Source organism: Macrobrachium rosenbergii, chromosome 31, assembly GCF_040412425.1.
Source record: "Macrobrachium rosenbergii isolate ZJJX-2024 chromosome 31, ASM4041242v1, whole genome shotgun sequence".
NCBI lineage: Eukaryota > Metazoa > Arthropoda > Malacostraca > Decapoda > Palaemonidae > Macrobrachium > Macrobrachium rosenbergii.
The window spans coordinates 20,250,976-20,274,396 of record NC_089771.1 but is presented as its reverse complement, the minus strand read 5'-3'; the positions used below and the strand labels follow the sequence as shown (position 1 = coordinate 20,274,396).

General features: G+C 37.9%; 1 protein-coding gene across 1 annotated transcript in view; it reads left to right on the top strand.

The window, feature by feature from the left end:
• LOC136855404 (protein inscuteable homolog) overlaps positions 1 to 23,421 on the top strand; it is a 122,977-nt gene that overhangs the window by 69,191 nt on the left and 30,365 nt on the right. Inside the window, 2 exon segments of the mRNA XM_067132394.1 lie at positions 6,524 to 6,746; positions 6,749 to 7,496. Coding sequence (XP_066988495.1) covers positions 6,542 to 6,746; positions 6,749 to 7,496 — 953 coding nt within the window. The 5' untranslated portion in view covers positions 6,524 to 6,541.

Genomic DNA, 23,421 nt, shown 5'->3' with positions numbered 1-23,421 from the left:
CTCTGGAATTTTCGGTCCTCCATCATGGCCACATTATGCTGTCGTTTTCGAAGCTGCGCCTTGGAAATGATCGAAGTCATGCGAGATAAAATTCCGAGGAAGAATAAGAATGAGGCGATGCAACTCAAGTCCACACTAAGCACGGAGTAATAATAGTAATTATAATATTTATGATCGTCGGTGTCACAGGGCGGTAATGGCGTGGCCATCTTGCCTCCATTCCCTAAAAGTCTGGTCCTGAGAGATGAAAAGAATAGAAGGGCCGTTTTACGCCTGCCCATTTTTGGCGGATTGACGATCAAGCAGCCCTGTTGTGGCGATTGCTTCTCATCGCTCTGTTTGGCTTTAAAGGTCAAGTTTGCATTTATTCTTTTACGATGTCTTTATTCTTTTTTAAGCGAAGGCCTAGTATATATGGTGCGTTTGTAAACAGAGAAATTATTCTCGACGGGTGGTTTGGTTTATTATTTACACGTGTGGTACTGGACCTTTGAAGATGCCCGCCATTTCAGCTGCTTGCTGCCATAATTTCAGACCACCTCTATTTTTGGTATCATCTATAACTTACAAGTGCTAGAGTACCCGCCAAAACCTTCGTGATTGCGAACACATCGAACTGGAAATGACTTTATGACTATCAGCCCTCCGAAATATAAGGGAAGACCACCAGCCCTCTGGCGAGGTGTTCAAGAAATAAAGGACAGCTATTGCAGAGGTACCCTCTGCCTTCCACTTAAGGAAGACTGATAAAATCGACGGGTTACCGGGGATTAGGCGAGAGTAGTTCAGCCATACAGTTTAATGAAGACGTTGGGGGACCGGCCGTTCCACCTGTTTAATTACTATCGGGTTCTGTATGATTACTGCCCAACAGGAGCTCACGCCTTCATTTGTTTTGCGATTGGTTGCCCATCTCGCCCATCTCCTTTTGTTACCTGTTGTAGAGCGAGGCCTCTTCGCCGGCTAATCTGTAGAAGTACTCCTTTGGGGATTCTGTACATATGGCTGGATATGGAACAGTGAATTTGAAGAATCTGCCTAATTTAATATGAGTGGACGGTAAAGGTGGCATTCCAGTTAAGGTAGACTTTTCTTGCTGATTCGAATCCATCATGGTGCTATTGGGTTGCTATATTTTAATTTAATGTATTTGTGCTACTAGCCATCGGATAATTTAGATGGATGTAAAATAGATATTTATGGATGTATAATATATATACTCGTAGTGAAGTAGTATTTGAATACTACTTCACTACGAGTATATCGACCCAATCAATTCAGTACCATATTATAACTTAGGTAGTTCTTGATTAAGACTATTAGTTTATGGAATAAATTTCTGATGGCTTCACGTGGATCATTTCTTTTGGAATAGTAAAATAAATTATGAAAAGGATAATAAACAAACAAATATTGCAGTCTTTAGAACGTTGAAGCTACTTTTTAATGTCATTCGTTATGTTTATCACACTTTTGTATTTTAAGGGCACTGAGATATCACGTTCTCAAGCCATCGCATTTAGACAAAAATCACTGGAACACCTTTACCTCATTACTTCTGATTGAAAACCGACTTTGCTGATTGCGTGTAATTGAAAGCAGGTTGTTAATTCATATTAGATAAAAGTGCATGAATTTGCCGCTCGCTTATTGAGCCCACGGGATGCGCTGTATATCTTGAAACATCGTCCACCCCAACTGAATGTTGCTTAGTTGTGCTGTAATGACGTCCCGAATGGAAACAGGTTTCCCGCTATTTATGTGAACAAAACCGGATGTTGCCTAGTTGGATTCAATCGAGCAGAAGCAAGTGCAGCAGGTTTCGCTCATCATTGTGAGAGAACATTTGTTGCTTAGTCGCTGATAATCCCGGGCAACAACATTTTTTTTTTAGCATAACCGGATGTCGTTTGGCCTTTGTCAGACATTAACCGGAGCAAAATCCTTGGGCAGTTAATTTTTCATCGCCTGAAATAATACGTCATATCTGTCCTTTCCTTTTAATTTCCTTTTACTTTTGAAGATTGTATGTTGAAGAAAAGGTTTATTGCTCAAGTACATTAAAGTGATTTTTGTAAATAAATCAGTTTAGTCACAGTATATTGCAAATAAAGAATCATTATACCCAGAGCATTCTGTTATTAGAATCTGAATTTGACTGCAAATTTTTGAAAGAATTTAAGACTTTTGGCTCACGTAAAATATTGGGATAAGAGTAATTAAAATTGGAATTTGCTTATAACAAACGTATGGATTAAATCGTCTGAGTTCATTTTTGTGAATGTGGAAATCTATTTTTATACTCTGAAACCCCTAAATTTGTTTATTTAAAACCATAAACATATTGCTTGGAACATCTACATTCCGTGAATCGAATTACACGTGAAAGTTCTCATAGAGTTTATAAGAAAATAAACGCCTCACCTACGAGAGATTAATAATTGGGCGTTGGTGACCGAAGAAAAAGTTCCTTTCAAACAAATCCGTTTGATTAAGTTCTCAAGATTTTAGCGACCTATAGATGAACAAACGCTACCATTTGTTGCTTCTATTGTCTTCGTTCTCTCTGTGGCTCAGCGGCCCTCTGTTGGGAATATGGTAATTTAGAAGAGAGGCTTTAACTTATACGACTGGATTTATTGACAATGTATTCTTATCTTCAAGATCTAAGCCCACCTCATTTGAATATACTTATGTTCGAGTAAATTTTTTTTCTTCATTTGAATGGAAGCACTGTATGCAGTAGGTAGCTGAAGTTTTAACCAGGGGAAACCATTATGTGAATATATATATATATATATATATATATATATATATATATATATATATATATATATATATATATATATGTATGTATGTATGTATGTATATGTGTGTGTGTGTATATATATATATATATATATATATATATATATGTATGTATGTGTGTGTATATATTTGTGTGTAATGGATGGCGATTCAGCTTCATGAAGTTCCATCTTAGCACTGCATGTGGTTATAAGATCCAAATTGATTTTATATATGCTAATATTATAAAAAATGTTATGGAACAATGAAGTGATATGTTGAAATAAGCAGAAAAAAACTGTATGTGGCATACGCTGGCCTAGAAAAAGCTGATTACAGAATCAAGCCTGGGTTGATGTGGATTGCGTTGATGATGTACAGTTTAGAAGTTTTTATTATGATGAAAGTAGAGCATTTTAGAATACGTAGACTGAAGAGTGATGTCTTTGGAAATGAGTTGCGATTAGGATGTGGAATGGTTGGAAATGTTTGCAAGAGGAGAAAGCTGAAAGTAGTATGAATAAGAGTAAGGTTAGAAGAGTGAATGGATGTTGAAGAATGGAAACTATTTTTTTGTGTTGGTATTGGAAGTAAATACAACGGAAGATGGCAGGATGAGAAAAGCGATGAGCTAAAGAACAGCTGAAAAAACAAGGAAGGTGGCAGGGTCTGCAAAGGACTGGGCGAAGACTTGGAATGCTTGCCGAGACCAACCTAAGAATGTATTTGAAATTACACGCGAAGATGTTGAATAAGAATGAAAGGAAGAGGTGTGACTCTGTTGATAAAACTTGTTTGTGTTGCATATGTGAAGGGAGAAGAAGTGGGAGTGTTATCAATGGAGAGACAGGCAGAACTGTTGGGAAATTTAGTGTAGGTGAGAGGATGGATCAGAATGTTTCAGATGGTCTGGTCATGTGAAAAAAATGGATAACTATGACTTGGTGAAAAGAGTATTATAATACGGAAGTGTTAAGAGACTGGAGGAGAGGAAGACCGAAGATTGTTGAATTAAAGTGATAGAGACATTAAAAAGGAATGACCATAATATCCATGAAACAAGATTGTCTCAACATGGTTAAAATGAATGGCGCATGCGTGTAGCGGGATGAGGGGGTTGGGGGTGTCTGGGTAAGTGGATGAAACTGCTAATGTTGAGGCAGGTTTTTTGCCCCTAGGATTCGTCCACGATTCGCCGGTCAAAATATGAGGGAGGCAGTGATTATTGTGTTGTGTTTACCTTGGAGTCAGCTCCTTATTAAGGAGAAACAGGTATATCTATATATATATATATATATATATATATATATATATATATATATATACATATATATATATATATTATATATATATATATGCAGGTATATATATGCATGCGTGTATATATATGTATATTTATATTTATTTGAATATGTGAGCGTGTTTGATAACTTTTTTACTTCCCAATTTTAATTTGATTCCCGACCACTAAAGCAGCAACAGATTACCATCTCTGAAGTAAAACATGCCCCCATCAAGGCCAAGAACAAATAGAAGGGCAGGACAAAGACGCGAAACGCGGCCCAACTTCAAAGGAGTCGTATTGAATCCTAAGCAAGGAATCGGGTTCCTTTTATTTTCCAATGAATATCAAGGTGTGGTTTTACGACCCTACCTAAGGATGTCCATTAGCCGCGTAAACAATTCCCCCCTCGACGCTCTCGAGTTCAGGAGAGGTGGCGGCCGGCGGAGCTTTTGCCTTTGACGGCGCCTCTCCTTCATTCCCCGGCTCTTCGTTGCTCGTGTCTGTCCGCACTCCTTCGTATTCTTCGTCTTCTCTTGCGGTGTGTTAACTGTTTACTTCTTCCTTCGCTCAGTCCCTCTTCTATCTGGTTAAAATCCTAAGTCGAAAGAGGGTCTGTTTCTATACTTCCTTCTCTGTCCTGTCTTGGAGCGTTCATTATGAATTCTTGTACATTAGGAATGAATGCGTAAGAAATAATCTTAGTGGCTGGTTACGATACAATTAGTTTTTGTTCTGTTTTTCGCCTTGTGAACTCTGTGTCAGGGTACAAAGTGTCTTTGAAAGGTCATATGGAGAAGCACTTAATAGTAGAGTGTTCAGGACTCACTCTCAACGGCTCTTGAGAGCAAATGACTCTTTTTTTCTTCCATACATATTAACGCAATAAAAAAATCATATCTCTAATTCCTTATATATTAAAGCAAAATATTTCGCATTAATAAAGAAAGAAAGAATGATGAAATAATAATTCATGATTCCTCATCGTAAATGAAACTTCCTAGCACTTGCAAAAATGTGCTTTATAAGCACATTTAGACGACATTTACTTCATGGATACACTTGCACAAAGAATAAAATAAATCTTTGCTTTGACACATCTGCTATTGGGGCTTGACTGATCATAATGACAAAATTCGGGGAAAAAAAAAAAGTTTTATTCGATTCAAGTTCTCTTGGGCCCAGCAGGGACAATGAACGAAAAAGTTTTAACAGGAAACAGGAGTCCCTAACGTTCATGTGGATTCAAGCTCACCTTTTCCCCTGTACCTTACCTATTTAACGTTTATTATTCTGTACTGGAATACACGAATACAAATAGTATTTTCTCACATACATGAAAACTGACTTTTCTCAAGGGCATCCACAGTCATCGTGGAGACACGCGCAAGCAATTCTTTTGCGCAGACACACGTAAATAATATCGTCACGCAAAGGTGCTTATTTTCAGTAAGGCGCATGCAGACGAAATCTTCACACGATAATACATTAACACCCTTGACATTCCATCTAATGCTAGTAACGTCAAGCTAGGCACAGTTATATCACACTTACTCCTGCCCAGCACAGCACCCTGAAACACACAAATATAATCATTTGATAAACGTAAGAATTAGTCAACGTAACTTCAAGCTCTCTCTCTCTCTCTCTCTCTCTCTCTCTCTCTCTCTCTCTCTCTCTCTCTCTCTCTCTCTCTCTCTCTGTCTTCTAACAGAAAAGCTTTCGTGTTCGTAATTCGTAGCTGTCGCAGAGAAAGAATTACCGGGCGCAAAAAGGTCTGCAAAGAAGTACTCAGATAAAGGAAGTGTTATGCATATTAATGAGGTGAGATGGCAGTTGCGGTGAGCTTGCAATTAACCTACCAGTTTACCTGGATTCAGCTCTGAACGAGACTCATCTATTTTTTTCTCTCCTTTTGCTGTTTGGTAAGAATGCAGTGTTCTTAGGTAGTTGTTTGGCTTATTGTATGACGTTTTTCAATTAGATAATGGTTAGAGTGATGTTGCCATCATATTTATTATTATTATTATTATTATTATTATTATTATTATTATTATTATTATTATTATTATTATTAAAAAATATTGTTGTTGGACCATTGTTAGTCTTTTTATTATTATTATTATTATTATTATTATTATTATGTTATATGTTATTATTATTATTATTATTATAGTAAAAAATACTTAGTACCACGAGTCTTGAAATGGGAAACAAAACCATAGCTATTATATGTCCTGTATATATATCTAAGATAAGCTTTTTTCAGAAAGCTATCTTAAACTGTTCGATTCCCCTTTTCAGTTCCCGAAAGCTTTCTGTACAGACCTATCTTTAAATATATGTGATTCTTCATTATTATTATTATTATTATTATTATTATTATTATTATTATTATTATATTAATTTAAAATCACGTCCAGAGCTTTAACGAAGCCCCTTCATTCATTCCAGATTCATCTTCACCGGGCTATGGCGTCCCTCTCAGTGATGAAACCAAACCACAACCTGAAGGAAGAACCCCCTCTGCAGCAGCACTTCAAGCGTGGGGGTTCGAGGGTCTACTATGCCTCGGAGAACGGCTGTTGGCCTGCCAATAGCTTACCCAAGGACTTCTGGTCCCGCCCTCGAGTGCAGAAAGAGCCTGTGATCTATGAAATTGGGGAGGAGGCCCTGAGCTCGGGGAAGAAGCCCCAGAAGGAGAGGCATCGCCCGGAGAATTTTTCCGGGGATCGCTCAGGGGTTCCCCCTCTCAAAGGTCGCAAGACTCCGGCTACTCGGACTCCGGGGAGTCGACCAATGCCCACAACGATGGCGATCCATCTTCGCCTTCGTCTTCGCTACCCAACGTGAAGCACATCACCCGGATCTACTTCGGGGAGAGCCCCCACTTGTTCAACGACAAGATAGTCACGATGCCTAAGAACGCGAAGTCGACCGCAGAGTCTGGCACCAACGTAAATTCCGGAAGTTCGAGCCTTCCGGACATCTGCCAAGTGAAAGTCAACAGCAAAGCCGTCCAGAAGGTCCGCATGGCCAGCTTAGAAGAACTGGCAGAGGAGCTGGAGCATAAAAGCGTTCTGGAGGCTGCGACCACGAGGCGTACCGGCGCCATCAGGAAAAGAAGCGCCACGAACGCCGCGACGTCCAACTCCCGAAGGCCGCAGAGACGCAGCAGCAGCGTCGAGAAGATGTCCTCCGAGACCCAGGGTGAAAATTCTCGGCGACCTGCGAATGCCAGATCTCGGCGACGGTGGTCCGTCGGCGACATCCAGCCGCTGAACCACAAGTCTCGGCAAAATCACGTGGAGATAGTCCAGGTCATCGCAGGTGACCATAGAAAGGGCTCAGAAATAGAGAACCGTTGGCCCCCTTGCATTGCGAAGGAGCACCGGGAGCAGCCGTCAGCAATTGCAAAGGAAATGAGGTCAGTCTTTATTTCTCATGTTGTTTAATTTGTATTTCATTTGCATTTTCACCGTTATGTCGCTTCAGTCCTGTTATTTTTTAAGATCAAAAGTAATTTCTAAAACAAACGATATCAGTTATTCGAAGTCGAAGATAGATGGGAGGTAAAATAAGTGTCTAACAACAAAAATATTCCCATGATATGAACATTATTACTTTGCTAAAAGTCATCTACCAAATACACAGAAAAGTAACGAATCAAAATGAGATTAAAAGTCCAAAAATCTTGGAAAAGAACAAACATGTGTTAGCAAAACATGAACGATGGAAAAGAAATTGAGTGTTCCACCACATCACGGAAAATTAGCCACAATTCATTTAGACAGATGGGTTCAGGTGAGTTTACAGTCACGCCTTTGATTCTCAGTAACTGTTAACGTAGTACCTCCTTTCCAGACGAAAGAGAGCTAAAATAAAGATTGAATGCTTTTCTATACTTCGCTTTAGCTGTTTTTTTTATATGATGTCAGACAGGACTGGTAATTAATGACCTTATGTAGCCTGCCCTAGTTAAATAGATGAGAAAAAAGGATTACCACTACCCGTAGTATTGGCGGGGAGTACTTTTGGGGTCGGAGATTAGGAAGAAGACATGAAAATAGTAAATAGGAGGATGAGGAAAAAATATGTTTATTGAAAAGAAGAGATTATTCAGGGTGCAGTTGCATGAGAATTGAGAAGATCTGTTGCAGGTATACATGAGGCTGGACAGGGTAAACAAAAGGTGAAAGAGAAAACGAAAACAGGAAAACTAAGCAGAAAAGAGGTAAGAAAGAACTTTAGGATGAATAAGCTCCTGTACAGGGAAGCAGAAAAAGAACAGCGAAGAGTTAACGAAGATATACAGTAGATGTCAGAATTAAAAGATGCAAATAGAGAGATAATGTTTGAAGTGAATGCAGTCCCGGGCCGATGGAACGAGCGCTTCACAGATTTTGTTTAATGTGTAAGATTGAAGAGGCAAATCTGAATGATGCAGGAATGTAAAGGGTTAGGATAAGTTTTAGAATGCTTATGGTTGTGAGGAGGGTAATTAAAAGGCTGAATAGTGAAAAAGATACCAGAAGTGAATGTTGATAGTACGGTTGAATGACCGACCAGGTTTAGTAAGATGTGTCTTGAAGGTTAAGAAGATTTAATTGTTGTTTTGATAGTGCTATTAATGTCTGAAGTAACTGCAAGAGTGGTGTGGTTATAATATCACTTACTATACTAGGGAAGGCGTATAGTAGGATTTTGAGTAATAGTAAGAAATGGTCATGTGGAAAGAATGGAGACCGGTATGTTGGCGAAAACTATTCAGAGGAAAGGAAGAGGAAAGCGCCAGATAAGTAGCATGAAAGAAGTATTATACAGGAAGGGCTGTAACATCCAAGAAGCAGGAGATTTCATGAAAGACAGAAGTAAATGGCACAGTGTGTATATTGTCACTGATAGCCTTTTGGGTAGCTGTATGAAGTGGCCTAAGTTGTAAAAGTTTTCTGAACTGGGGGTTCATCCATTATTCAGTTGTTAATGTATGTGGCATTGAATGTTGAGTTGTTATTTCTCTAAAGCCACTCTGTGAAGGGGAGAGACTTAATGTTGAGATACAAGCCCAAACACATATAGATGTATATGTGTATGTTTACATGTAAGTATTTTTAAAGCCCACAGCGACCTCACTTCTTTGTTTCGTCACATTTTTTAGGATACGCTTCTCATTACAAGCCTTCAAATCAAAAGGAAAACAAATGGAGCTGCTCTCTTTTTTGTTGTGGTGGAATTCGTACCTCGACAAGCTAGTTAGAGTTAGGTTGCCCTATCCCACAATGCCACAACTGGGGAGGTACAGCAATCCCGCTTAAACTACAGTGCTTGGGTTCGAATCTTATCACAAAAGGAGAAATGCTTCATCTGCGATAATCCACATTTGGATTCAAGGCTTGCAGTGATAATATGTATATCTGGTGAAAGCCTTCGTCCATATATATAATATTTATATATAAATATGTATATCTGAGTGAAAGCCTTTATCTATATATATATATATATATATATATATATATATATATATATATATATATATGTATATGTATATATATATATATATATATATATATATATATATATATATATATATATATATATATGGTCTTATGTCCTTACATACCTTTTACCTTCTTTTCCATAAAGAAAAAAAACTGGAAGTAGGAACCCTGTTGCTGTCTGTTGGCCATTCCATAGAACACGCTTCTCCTTTCCCCCAAGATATCATTTACATGATTCACACTCTTTCTTTCGCAAACCTAAGTGTCATATGCTGCCCATACAAGGAAGAGGTGTTCGCTGGTCACCTTTCGTTTCATGCTGGTTCATAGTCGGTACCTCGGGGGCTGTAAGAGTAGGAAGATGTGGACATCCATAGAATTTTAAGCAGTGTATGACGGAGAGAGAGAGAGAGAGAGAGAGAGAGAGAGGGGAGAGAGAGAGAGAGAGAGAGAGAGAGAGATTTCTTGGACTTTGAAGTAGTTGAAGAAATGGATTTCTCTGGATGTTTGTCAGTTCTTGAACTCGGACTTACTTCAACTGTATCACAGTAATGAAATTTTATCTTAGGGTAGAAAGAAGATAATGACTGTAAAGGCTTTATTTCTTTCCTTTTTCCAGAAAAATCTATTTTCCATTATGGCCACGCTTTTCATAAACTGTGTAAGCACTAATTAGCTGTATTTGCACACAGATTAAAGAAAATAGAAAACTTTATCCTCACGTAAAGCAAGAAGGAAATCTGACAAGTACCAAAATACAGAATACGGAAAGTGTACCCGTTATCTAGGGTCCAAATCCACATCGTAGCCGGTCCAGTTCCCCTGCTGTGATAATAGGCAGTGGCTGGCATCGTTGCTGTGACGAGGAATCCTGCTCTTGCATTGTTTGTTATTGTTTCGTAGCTCTGAACTCAGCTCGCCACGTAGTGCATTTGTTGTCTTGACTGTGTTTTTGGGTATAAGGTGAACGCTTTTAACGCTGTTTCATAAGTCCTTTTTTTTATTGGCTGTTGCCCTATCTTCCTGCTGTTGCATTTTATATAGCCTCTAACCCACGTTCACTAGCAGTTTTAGTTAAGGGTTGATTATGGTCTTAGAATGGTATTGTGTTTGGTATAGCACTTATATACAGTATTCTTCAGCATCTCCGTCTTTAGAAGTGTCCTGCTTCTTTGCGGCCAGAACAGACATCGGACTGTTGTACCGCGTCGTCTCTGGCCATTATAATGCCAGTCACTGCGCCAGTCCCAAACCCTCCTCAAAAACCTTCCGTTTGCAGAAGTTCTCCTCCCTCCTCCTCCTCCTCCTCCTCCTCCTCCTCCTCGTACTTCAACCCCTGCTAAAATCCTTTTTATTGCACCTCCCAAACTGACAATCACATGTGGCTGCAACAGCGTCGTGTTCTTTTGCAATTCGGTTCGGTTTTTAACCGCATTAAATTAAGCATTTTACAGAAAATTTGATGGTTTCATAGTATATATATATATAACCTTTTGCTTTGTCTTATTAAAAGGTCTGCTAAGAGATTAAATTTCAGTAATGAATTGTGTCCCGACTTTTTACTGAATAAATCAGATCCATTTTTATTGTTGGAACAACAGTGACATTGAAGACCCATAAGAGAAATATGTCATATATACTGTGTATATATATATATATATATATATATATATATATATATATATATATATATATATACAACATGCATATTTTTCTTATAGGTGTTTAATGTCATTGCAGCTACAATAGTAAAAATGGATCTGATTTTATACAGGGATTTTGTATTCTGTGTTTATTGAAATTAAGTATACTTAATCGTGAGGAACTGAGAATATCTTGTTTACCAACGACGCATAATTACTTGTATAACGATTATACATCGAGTAGATGTATATTGACATAAACAGTAGACAAGCATGGAGTATATGCGCGTGCGTATAATTAGTTTATCTACTCTTTTAAGCATGCATGCAATGACGTATCATGTACGTATACAGATAATCTCAATAATTCAAAGCTACATATGAGGCTGAATCTCTCTCTCTCTCTCTCTCTCTCTCTCTCTCTCTCTCTCTCTCTCTCTCTCTCTCCATACGCTAAATTTACAGCTATTTTTATATCGGTATTTCTTCATAATATTTCATTTTTTTTTTTACTTTTTTATGGATATTCATACAGAACACTAGAATTTTGTTAATTTATATTTCACTGCAGTCGTCTGGTGTTCTTGCGCAATCAGACTCATGTAGAGGCGTTTGTCAAGCTTTTTTACGTAAGCATCTTATCAGTCTCGTGCAGTTTGCCCATATTCCCTTTTAATGCTTGTCCGATGCATTTATTTCTGTAATAGACGAAAATCTTACTTTCAGAAAAGACTTGTTTTTATACGCAAATAGAAGAAGTCGTAACGAGATAAATAAAGAGGAGCAGAAAGCCTTCTTTACTCACAGGGGACCCTCCGGTCCGTCTCCATTCCAGCACCTGTGTGTACTCGACGTCAGATGGAATGGGATATAGAATTTAGGCCAAAGGCCAAGTACTGGGACCTATGAGGAAATTGAGAGTGAGAGCAGAAGGGCTTGAAAGGTGTAACAGGAGGAAAACCTCGTAGTTGCACTACGAAACAAGTGTTAGGAGAGGGTGGATAGCAGGATGGAAAAGGAATATGAATGGAGGTACAGTAAAAGGAATATAAGGGGTTGCAGCTAGGGGCCGAAGGGACGCTGCAAAAACCTTCTTAAGTAATGCCGTGTGAGGTGCACTGACGGTACTAACCCCCGCCCCCCCAAGGGGACTTGACGCCAGAGCCGGCGCTCCTTTAAGTGGCCGAAATGAGATGCAAAACAAGTAGACGATGGGTTCCGGGCAATTAGTCTTGAAATGTTAATGAGTCTTGCCTGATAACGAGCTTTAGCGCGAACGATGTTGTTTGTAAAGGCGATTTAGTCTTGCTAAAAGGTAAACTGAGTTGTGAAAGATTTCTTAGCCACACTCCTTACAATAGTTTCTTGCAGATTTCATATTGCGTTCGATGTGGTTTTTTTTTTTAGTTTTCTGTAAAAGAAAACTACTGAGATGGCTATTTGTCTGTCCGTCCGCACTTTGTCTGTCCGCCCTCAGATCTTAAAAACTACTGAGGCTAGAGGGCTGCAAATTGATATGTTGATCATCCACCCTCCAATCATCAAACATAACAAACTGCAGCCCTCTAGCCTCAGTAGTTTTTATTTTATTTAAGGTTAAATTTATTCATGATCGTGCGTCTGGCAACGCGATTGGACAGGCCACCAGCGGGTCTTGGCTGAAACTTTCATGGACCGCGGCTCATACAGCATTACACGCTATACGGAAAACTCGATTGCGCCGAAGAAACTTCGGCTAATTTTTTACTCGTATTCTTTGTGTCGTAAAGAGTATAATTCTTATATGCTTATTAGAATATAAAATATCAAAATATTACTCAATATTAGCTAACCATTATTCATTCGCTGGGTTAAAAAAAATTCTCTAAACTACAAACTGTAACTGACAAATATAAAGGTCGCGTCTGATGATAGAAAAGATTTTGGCCTGTGAATTGAAAGTAGTAGAGGGCTTTTATATCAAGTATATTTGACGCCACGCTTTAAACAGGGATGAAAGATTATTAGTAACTTATTTAAAGCGTCGATATTTATCAAAATTTTGCAACATGATCTTATACCTCTCTCTCTCTCTCTCTCTCTCTCTCTCTCTCTCTCTCTCTCTCTCTCTCTCTCTCTCTCTCTCTCATTTAAGTGTATGAAAATTGACTAAAACTGAATGTAGCTTATTTGGTTCAACAAATAACTTTTTTTTTTGCTTTCCTTTTTTTTATCCCTTTACCAGACGGTTTTGAAAACCTTGGCGAGCCGCTGTTTAAGAACCCATTGAAATTAAGTCTCATTTGAGAGGGAAAGACGACAAAAAAATCGTACCCAGAACTCTTTAAACGGGAATTATAAGATCGTAAAAGGACCTAATCCCCCTTGAAGAGCTAACGAATGTATTTGGATCCCTTATTGGCTGGCTGGAATTCACATTCACCTTCCCGGGCTACTCTCTTTTCAAAGTCACCTCTTTGGAGACAGGAGAAGAGAAAGAGAGAGAGAGAGAGAGAGAGAGAGAGAGAGAGAAGACAGGCAGATGGACGGGAGGGCAGAGAGGTAGCAGAGCTGAGAACGAGAAGAATGTAGGATGTATGTCGAGGTTTTAAAGGGTTATAAGATGTAAACAATTGATGGCAATAGTGATGTTTAACTTAAGGCACCTCGACTACCTCAAATTACTAAAATGTTTGAGAAATCACTTCCAAATACAGTATTTATGGTGGAAACAAAGATATAAACATTTTTATATTTTATTTAAAAAAACACCTTAACATATTCTAAATGAAAAATGGTTTAATAAAATATAAACCATAAGGCTGATTAGATGAACAGTTTACATAATTCAATAAAAAAATTCCACTTTAAACAAACTTTCCTTTGTGTATATTTGAAGGTAAAAATGGCTCCACATTATGATGTTTAGTGGAAGCGTCATTAAGATTACAAATGGCAGGTACAGTTCATTCTGACAAGCTTAGCTGGCAGATTCGTCGGGTACATAAAATCTGCAATCAGCATAAAATTTACAAATAGCATTTATACAAAATTAGAAGTGAATATATTACAAATGAATTAATTTCAACCATTAAACATTTAAATTACATAACTTGTATAATATTTAAATTACATAAATTGTATAATAAGTAATACTTACGGTCCGAGATTGGAATGCTTCAGGTGGAAGTGAATTTAAAACACGAACCACAAGCGAAAACAATTTTCAAGGAATATGGAACAAAGAACGACAAAACGACAACGCCATCTACTGACAAAAACTAACATTTGACAAGGACAACAAAACCTTTATATACAAGAATAATAAAATGTATGAATTATTTCAAGTTTATGACTTAAACACCGACAATGTATTATGATCGGAAATATTGGTCGTATAGTTATCGAAGAGAGGTAAATCGCTCTGTACTTAAAAGAAGGACAGTGGATGTCTAACAGAGAGGAATTCGAATACCGTAGACAGGCAGAAATAACGGTGACTAGAGAAAGACGCAAATGCAAAGTAAAAATGGAAGGAAGCTAATTAGGCGGAGAGAATGTCTGATATTGAAGAAGAGCAGAGACTACCTAAAACCAAAGTAAAGCGCTGACGATGTGTAACGTGAAATATTCAACGTAATGTCTGATAACGTAGACAGGCAAGAAATGTCTTATTCCAAAGAGAAGCATAAAAAATGTCTAACGCCAAGAAGTAAAGTATGTTTGGCACCAAAATAGGCAAAGCCCGTGTCTTAGTATCAAAGAGACAAACAGAATGTCTAGAAATGTATAACGCCCAAAAGAGGCAGAGTGAATGCTTAATGACAAAGAGACAAAGGGAATGTCTAATGCCAAAGAGAGGAAAAGAGAATGTCTAATGCCAAAGAGAGGAAAAAAAAATGTCTAATACCAAAGAGAAGCAAAGAGTCTAATGGCAAAGAGAGAGAGAGAAAAAATGTTCAACACCAAAGAGAGGTAAAGAGAACGTCTTCTGACAAAGAAAGGCAAAGAGAATTCCTAATTCCGAAAAAGAAGCAAAGAGAATATAGAACACAGAAGACAGGAAGGAAAAAATGCTGCGAGTCAGAGAGGCAAAAAATATGTCTAACGCCACAGAGAGGCAAAGAATGTCCAACACCAAGAATACCAAAAAGAATGTCCAATTTCAAAGAACGGAAAAGAGAATGTCTAACACCAAAAATGGCAAGGATAATATCTAGCAACAAAGAGATTGTAAAATGCCAATGAGAGGCAGAGAAAATATCTAGCGCTAAAGAGAGGCAAGGAGAATGTCTACCACCAAAATGGGGTAAATGCCCAAAAGAAACAAATGGATTGGCTAATGGCAAAGAAAGCAAAGAAAGGTAAAGAGAATATCTGACACCAAAGAGATGCAAAGAGAATGTCTGATGCCAAAGAGCAAGAATCAGATTATCTAACGCCGAAAAAAGCCGAGAGAATGTGTATCGTCGAAGAGAGGCAAAACGGCAAAAAGGAACATAGAATGTCTACTAGCAAAGAGAGGCAGAGAATGTTGAGCAGAGAACTTAGAGACAAAGAATGTCGTATGGCAAAAAAAGATCAGAGAAGTTGGAAAACCAGAAGGACATGGAGGGTTCCAGAGTCAAAGAGAAAGGGAAATCTGGAAGACTAAAGTGAGGAAGAGAATATCGAAAGGAAGGAAGTAGAGAATACTGAAAGCTGGAGTGAGACGGACATAATAACAGAAGCAGAGAGAATTTTGATAAACGGAGAATTGGTGAATCTTGAAGCTATGAGAGGCAAAATGTAGCCTGGAATGTGTAGCAATTAATGGAATTTCATATCAGTCAAAAAAGGCGTTGAATTATTGAAAGGCCGCGAAAACAGGAATGGCCACGAGAAGAAAAGATGTTTGAATAAACGTTCAGAGCGAGATAAGGATACTTAAAAACATCTGATTAGTTATACAATATCGGAGGATATCTTAAAAACTACACAGCTGCGAAGATGAAACAATATGGGAGTCAGTGTCTTATAAGAATAAGAAGGAAAGAAGAGTTCGAAATTATAGGCAAAAGAAATGTCAAAAGAAAGGCGGACGGAGAGAGCAAGGATTCGAAAGGCCAGCAAAAAGTGAAGCACGGATAAAGAAGCGTGAGTGGGAGTAACAAACGATGGGCAGTAGACACACCATGGGCAGGAGTTACTGCCCAAGTGGGCGCCGTATCTCCCTACGGCATAAATTACGAGTTCGTTCCAGGCTCGCTATTCAAGAATTCAGAAATAACAGAACTTTGCCGAGGTTAATGTTCGGTTGACTGAATGAATTCCTATCCGTGTAATAGCTTACTATTTAAGGGTATGTTTTTCATTCTGACGTTTCCCTTGGGCATAGTACTTCATATTCTTTTTCCTAATTCTTATTCTCTTCGACATTAATCTTCAGACCAGGGATATATAAGGGCATTAAGTAGTCCATGTGGTGTCAGTCTTCCATAAATGATGCTGCCTCCAGTTCCCGCCCCCGTCTCTCTCTCTCTCTCTCTCTCTCTCTCTCTCTCTCTCTCTCTCTCTCTCTCTCTCTCTCGCTCGCTCGCTCTCTCTCTAACACATCTAGAGTGACCCCACAGCCTGGGGAAAAATTTTGGGTTGTGGAACAACCTCTGTCTATCATGAAATAGGACAGTGTATGAAGAAACCTACCATGTGATTCATTTGAGAGTCCATTCAGTGCAATAATCTTATGTCTGCTTTAACAGAACATTTTTATAAAAAGTATTTAGCCTTGTCTCCGAAATCCAAGAATAAATAATAATAAATTGATTGTAAAAATTCGCTGTTACGACATTTTACACCACTCACCACCAATAAAATTGCAATAAATGCGCCATAACTTCACGGTAAATACATGATGAATTTTTTCAGTGTTAACATTTTTCCTTTTAACCTCGTCTATTAAATAAGCAAAGGTAGATAACTTTTGTGCAAGAGTCGATGTATATATAATTTATATATATATATATATATATATATATATATATATATATATATATATATATATATATATATATATATATATATATATATATATATGTATGTATGTAAATACACACACACACACACACATATATATATATTATATATATATATATATATATATATATATATATATATATATATATATATATATATATATATATATATATATATATATATATAATATCCATACATACTAGGTTCCCCATGAAAAATTCAGGGGAAAACTTGCTGGAAAACACGCTGGTAAGCAAGTCATTTAGCTTGCCCAGGTAGAGCCTTAGGTACGGTGGTACTTAGGTTCCAACTTCTTTTATGGCTTGTGTGGCTTGGTTGGCAGCGGTCTTGCCTTTCAATTGAAAGACCTGGGTTCGATCCTGATGTGAGTCAGAAATTTATTTCAGTACCACACGTGATTGTGTGTTGATTATTTCTACACACACACACACACACTCACACACACAAACACACACACACACACACATATATATATATATATATATATATATATATATTAGTTCTCCTTCCTTTCACAGAGGATGGCTCAAGAGAAAAAACAACGTAATGGTTCTTTCCACATTCAAATTTGAACTGCTGAATCACAGACGAACCCCCTGCTGGAAAAACAGTGGGTATGGGACCACAAAACCCATTCCCAGGCATCTGATATTTTCACACTACACAGCGGCGAGAATGCTGGTACTCCCATTCCCCATCATCCCTCCCATTTAGGGGGTTTCCTCATACTGAAGGGGCCTTCGATAGGTACTCCCTTGCCTTGGGACGCATTATACTTCCAGTCTAAGCCATTGGCACTCCTTAGGTCAGCAATGTCCAGGTTTTATTGCTTACTGTCACTGTAGTTGCAGTTATTGTATAGACCAACTGACAGATTGAACTGCAGTAGCTTTCAAGAGAGGTTCATCTGCCATCATTATTATATATATATATATATATATATATATATATATATATATATATATATATATATATATATATATATATATATTTATGCATATATGTATATAGTATATATATTTATGCATATGTGTGTTTGTGTGTGTATATATATATATATATATATATATATATATATATATATATACATATATATATATATATATATATATATATATATATATATATATATATATATATATATATATATATATATAAGTAGTATTCCAAGTCAAGTGACAGAATAGAGTAGAATATGCCAAGCGCTGGGACCTATGAGGTCATTCAGCGCTGAAAGGAAAATTGAGAGCAAAAGGTTACATAGGTGTAACAGGAGGACAACCTCACAGTTGCACTATGAAACAATCGTGAGTTTAAAGTAAGTTGAAAAATAGATTATGAATGGAGGTACAGTAAAAGGAATGAAAGGGGTTGCAACTAGGGCCGAAGGGACGCTGCAAAAAAACTTTAAGTAATGCCTACAGTGAGATGCTCTGACGGCACTAATCCCCTACGGAGTATTCCAAGTGATGACAAAATGGTCCTTGAACAAAGAGAAAAAGGGACACAGACGAAAGTAATGAGTTCCAGACTCTAGAATCACGGGCGAAAACGATAATTGTATCTGTCTGAACCTTTTACGTGTTTTTGAGGTAAACGACCGATGACGGAGTAATTATACTTAATTGGTTATTGATAAAATACAATCATTCGCATAAGCACAATGAAACAAGTTTCTGTACTCAACAACGTCAAACCCATTCCCTTGCCTTCAAGTCCTTATGAATATAATACCTTCAAGTTTAAAATTACTATTCTTAAGATGGTCCCAATAATGAAGCCTTTGAAAAGGACGTTGAATTCTCTCTGCTGATTATTACAAAATCATGCGAACAACGAAGCATTCCGAGTAGGCTCAAAGTCATGGTGCCTCATTTTCTTCTGCTTTATGCTCCCGTCTCCGCTCGTAACTGGAGTTCTTTCAACCCCTTTTTCTTATACACACTACCCCGAGGCTCCAGCTATCTCTCCCCCAACCAAGCGTGATGATGACAAAACTAGAGCCCTTTTGAACATGGCATTGGGACCTTTATCCGAGGAAGAAAAAGTGCTATTTACCCGAGACTTATTCAGGCTTTGAGGTTCGTTTAATCGGCATACCTCCGATCCCTCTTCTGGAGGGAATTCTTTCTCGCTGGCTGTTCGATCGCCACTGTTCTCGACTTATGACCCCTACTGCGATAATGATGTATAAACAAGACAATTCACCGGTCAATTGAGCGTTCCGTTAGCAAAAGGGAATCTCCTCTGGTAGCTTGAAGGAGACCCTCTTCTCCTTGTCATGGGCTGAAGAGGAAATTATCAAGGTAGCTTCAGAAAGGCTAAAGAAAAGGGGAGATATGAAAGGAACTGGTGAAGTGGAAGACGGACTGACCGAAAGATTTACGTAGCGGTATGTGATAGCTTCTCTCAATAGGTTATTTTCCCTTTTCATTAAGGTTTTATTACTGTTAATGGAATTAACGGTTTTCGAAGCGAGGGAGATGAGACGCAGATAAATTATGGGAAATCGATGTTTTACAGACAATCCTCATCCTTGCACATTCATAAACATGTGGGATGTGAGGCACAAATCCTATTTGAAGATGTCACTCGGTGGTGATCAAGAGTATGTAACAGTATTTGATATAGTAGGTATAAAACACAATTCCAAAAAATACCATTGAGGATGGATATTAATGAGATAACTATGCAATAAATAAAAAATTTTCATGTTGAAACTTTTTGTTATTAGTGGGCGTGTTGATAACAAACGCTCTTTTGATATATCTAAATTGACCTTACTTACGACCGTACTGTCAGGCTATAGCAGCGATTTTCCGTACCTACGTTATAGCACAGAGATAATAAGATGATCCATGTTTTTTTCACCCGAGTGTCTTTTTGTCTAATAGTGATCCATTTTCTTTTTTGGTCGCTTTTTTGCTTGGAGGTCTTAACAATGAAGTTCGACTATCCAAATTTCCTTTTACCTCCGATTTGATATTTATATCGTTTTCACCCAACACTATTCTTCTTTAATTTGTGCATTGACTTTTTGTCTTAGTAAGGACGCCGTTTTATTTCATAAGTAAATTAAATTTGAATATATCCTAGAGTTACTTGAATATCGGTCGTTAAGCGGGGCTCAGTTTCTTAGACACAGACCCTGCTTAGTTTGTTATTTCCTCGTTGGACGAGTCGGTAGAGTTGTCGGCTAGCACTCTGCTAGGCCCGAGTTCGAGTCTCCGGCCGACCAATGAACAATTAGAGGAATTTATTTCTGGTGATAGACATTCATTCCTCGGTATAATGTGGTTCGGATTCCACAATAAGCTGTAGGTCCCGTTGCTAGGTAACCAGTTGGTTCTTAGCCACGTAAAATTAGTCTAATCCTTCGGGCCAGCCCTAGGAGAGCTGTTCATCAGCTCCGTGGTCTGGTTAAACTAAGATATACTTAACTTTTTCCTCTCTTGTTTATTGATAATATTCAAATCCCCTTTAGTAGTACAGACCACGTGAGGCAAATATTGATGGCGTTGCTAAGAAATGCTGTCAGTGATAAAAATGTTGACGTGTATTATCCACAGATATAAGCAACGAAGCATGTGTGCTCGAAAAAAAAAGAGAGGCACAGGAAGATTGCTATTAGTATTTTGGTCGCATGAGTAATTCCGTTATATTCAGAAAGTGTAATAGTTTGGGGGAGGGGAGAATACCGAAAGGTTAAACTGTCCATAATCGCCTAATCTTGCTGCAGGGAGTGGTTAATGAACTGAAGTTCAAGTTAGGTCTTCAGAGATCAAGTTCACAACTTTAAAAAATTCAGTTTTCTTTTTTGGGTGTTATATCATTTTATTTATAAAGCCTTGTATTTTCGGCTGTAGTCAATGGAGAGTAGAGTTCCTATAATCAGCATTATAAAAGGCCCCTCCTAGAGATTGGTTCTTTCATATGAATTGAAATCACTGGTGAGCTTTCTCTTGAAGCGCACTAGAATGCAACCAGTTGCACGACTGACTGAGAGATGCCTAATAATTAGGGATGTCGTAGAGCAGTACAAAGAATGGAGCAGACTGAGTTTATATTTTTATGACCACTGGCGGCTTTGAAGAAGCTCTCAGAAGTATCTGTTGTTGCGGATCTTCAAGTACTTGCAGATACTTGGAAAGAGTCTCAGAAAAAACATGTATACTGGGGAAGACTCAGCCATTCCCAGATTGGGTTCAATATTCCTTTTCACCAGGGTCTTCTCGATATTCGACGAAAATTGTTATTCATCTGCAGAGAAACGTGTTCCATAGAGTTGAGAAGATAAAATTAGCCTTCATAAGCTATCTTTGGAATTTGGGCACGGCGCATGCGAGGTCTCATGTAGTACAATGTGTTGAACAGTTAAATTAAAGCTTTTTTTCCTCGGACTGTTAACGGAAACGCTTAGCCACTCTCTTGAATGTGTAATGATTCTCTCATGCTTCAGAAGGCATTGTCTTGGCGTACTGTACTGGACGTGTCGAAAGAGAGTTTTTAACGACAGAATATTTAATCCTAATCCTATTTACAATTATTTCATGAGCATGGATTCATGCCCATTAATGATTAGGTTATTATTATTATTATTATTATTATTATTATTATTATTATTATTATTATTATTATTATTATTATTATCGAAACTGCTGTTCGACAGTTTTCAATCTTAGAGGAAGGATATATTCTGATAATCTTTGAAGTTTTGTGTAGGCTTTCCCATAATTTTAATTGTGTATCAAAATTGACAGATATATTAATTTACACTTCTGTCATTTTCTGGATGATAGCCTAATACTGCATGAATGTTCACGTCCACTGGAGATCCAGCAGAGGTCCTCTTGCTTGCGGTTTGTGACAGTCAAGTTAACCTTTTCTTCATACCATATTACCAGTTGTTAGTCTCGACTGAAGTTCTGTGCTGCTCGTACCTGCTGCTGTTAACCGCGTTTCTGAGTTTTCTCGAGGAATGTTGCTTTTGATATTCCGATTCTCCAACTCTTCGGTAATGTCAGTTATGCTTTGTATCGATATTGCTCTCTGTATTTAAAGTTTTTAGTCCTTGGTAAAATAACTTAATTTGAGGTGTTATGAGTGACCTCATATTGAATAATTAGGAGACGTGTGTTTGAGGTATATTTTAATGCAAGTTATATTGTACGTTGGGATTTTTTTTTTGCATGTATATTCTTCAAAAGAACTTAAAGGTTTGCCAGGAAGAAGTCTGATTGGAACAAGGGCGGGGGACTATGGCTGTTTCATACCCATACTGTGCATTATTAAATTTCATACAGATTTCCATAATGATGTTTGATAAAGGCCTTTGCGTTATATTTTAAGAAAGTGTTTGTATTTTGAGTATTAAGGTTCTATGCATTACTAGTGATAGTGATGATTTCGCCAATCGTAGGTTTTATAAAATCCCACTAGTCTATACCATTCAATAATCTCTTGCAATCATTTAACGTTCAAATATAAAGTATTCTCTTTGACTCTTATGTAGGAATCTTTGGTCCTACAATTTTTTGTCAGTTTTTGAGTAATATACAAACTTCAGGTATAACTAGGGGACAGAACCCTGTTAAGGAAGAGGGATCAACAACTCCACATCTAAGAAAATAGAAATTGCGACGCTAACTAATCCCTACTAGTAGCCTGTTTGCACATTTTTTTCATCCCTAATTCCTGCGCCCACCCACTACTTTGCTTCTGCGATAAATAACCTGTAACTGTTACTGCGCATTGTAATTTTAGGTTTAAAAACGTTGACTGGTGGTAAATGAATAATTACAGAATCTAGTGAAATTGAGAGGCATGGCAAAATAACAAGTAGTTTGGATGGTGGTTGACACGCAAACTGAATTGTTAACAAGCGAGCCCTGGAATCCTCCTGACAGTAAGTTGACTGTCGGGTCAAAACCGACAGATGCTCTGGCAGAGCAAGATGAGATTGTATAAGGCAGACAAACGAGAGAAAAATCCTTTTAGAAGGGATATGATGGTAATAAGAGAGAGAGAGAGAGAGAGAGAGAGAGATGATTGGCAGATTGGCAAGGATGGGTAAAAGGAGAGAGAGAAAAGCGTAAGCAAAATAAGTTTCAGATAAGTCTCACACGGAGGGGTTAGTGCCGTCAGTGCACCTCGTGCAGTTCTGTAGGCATTACTTAGGTTCTTTGCAGCGTGCGTG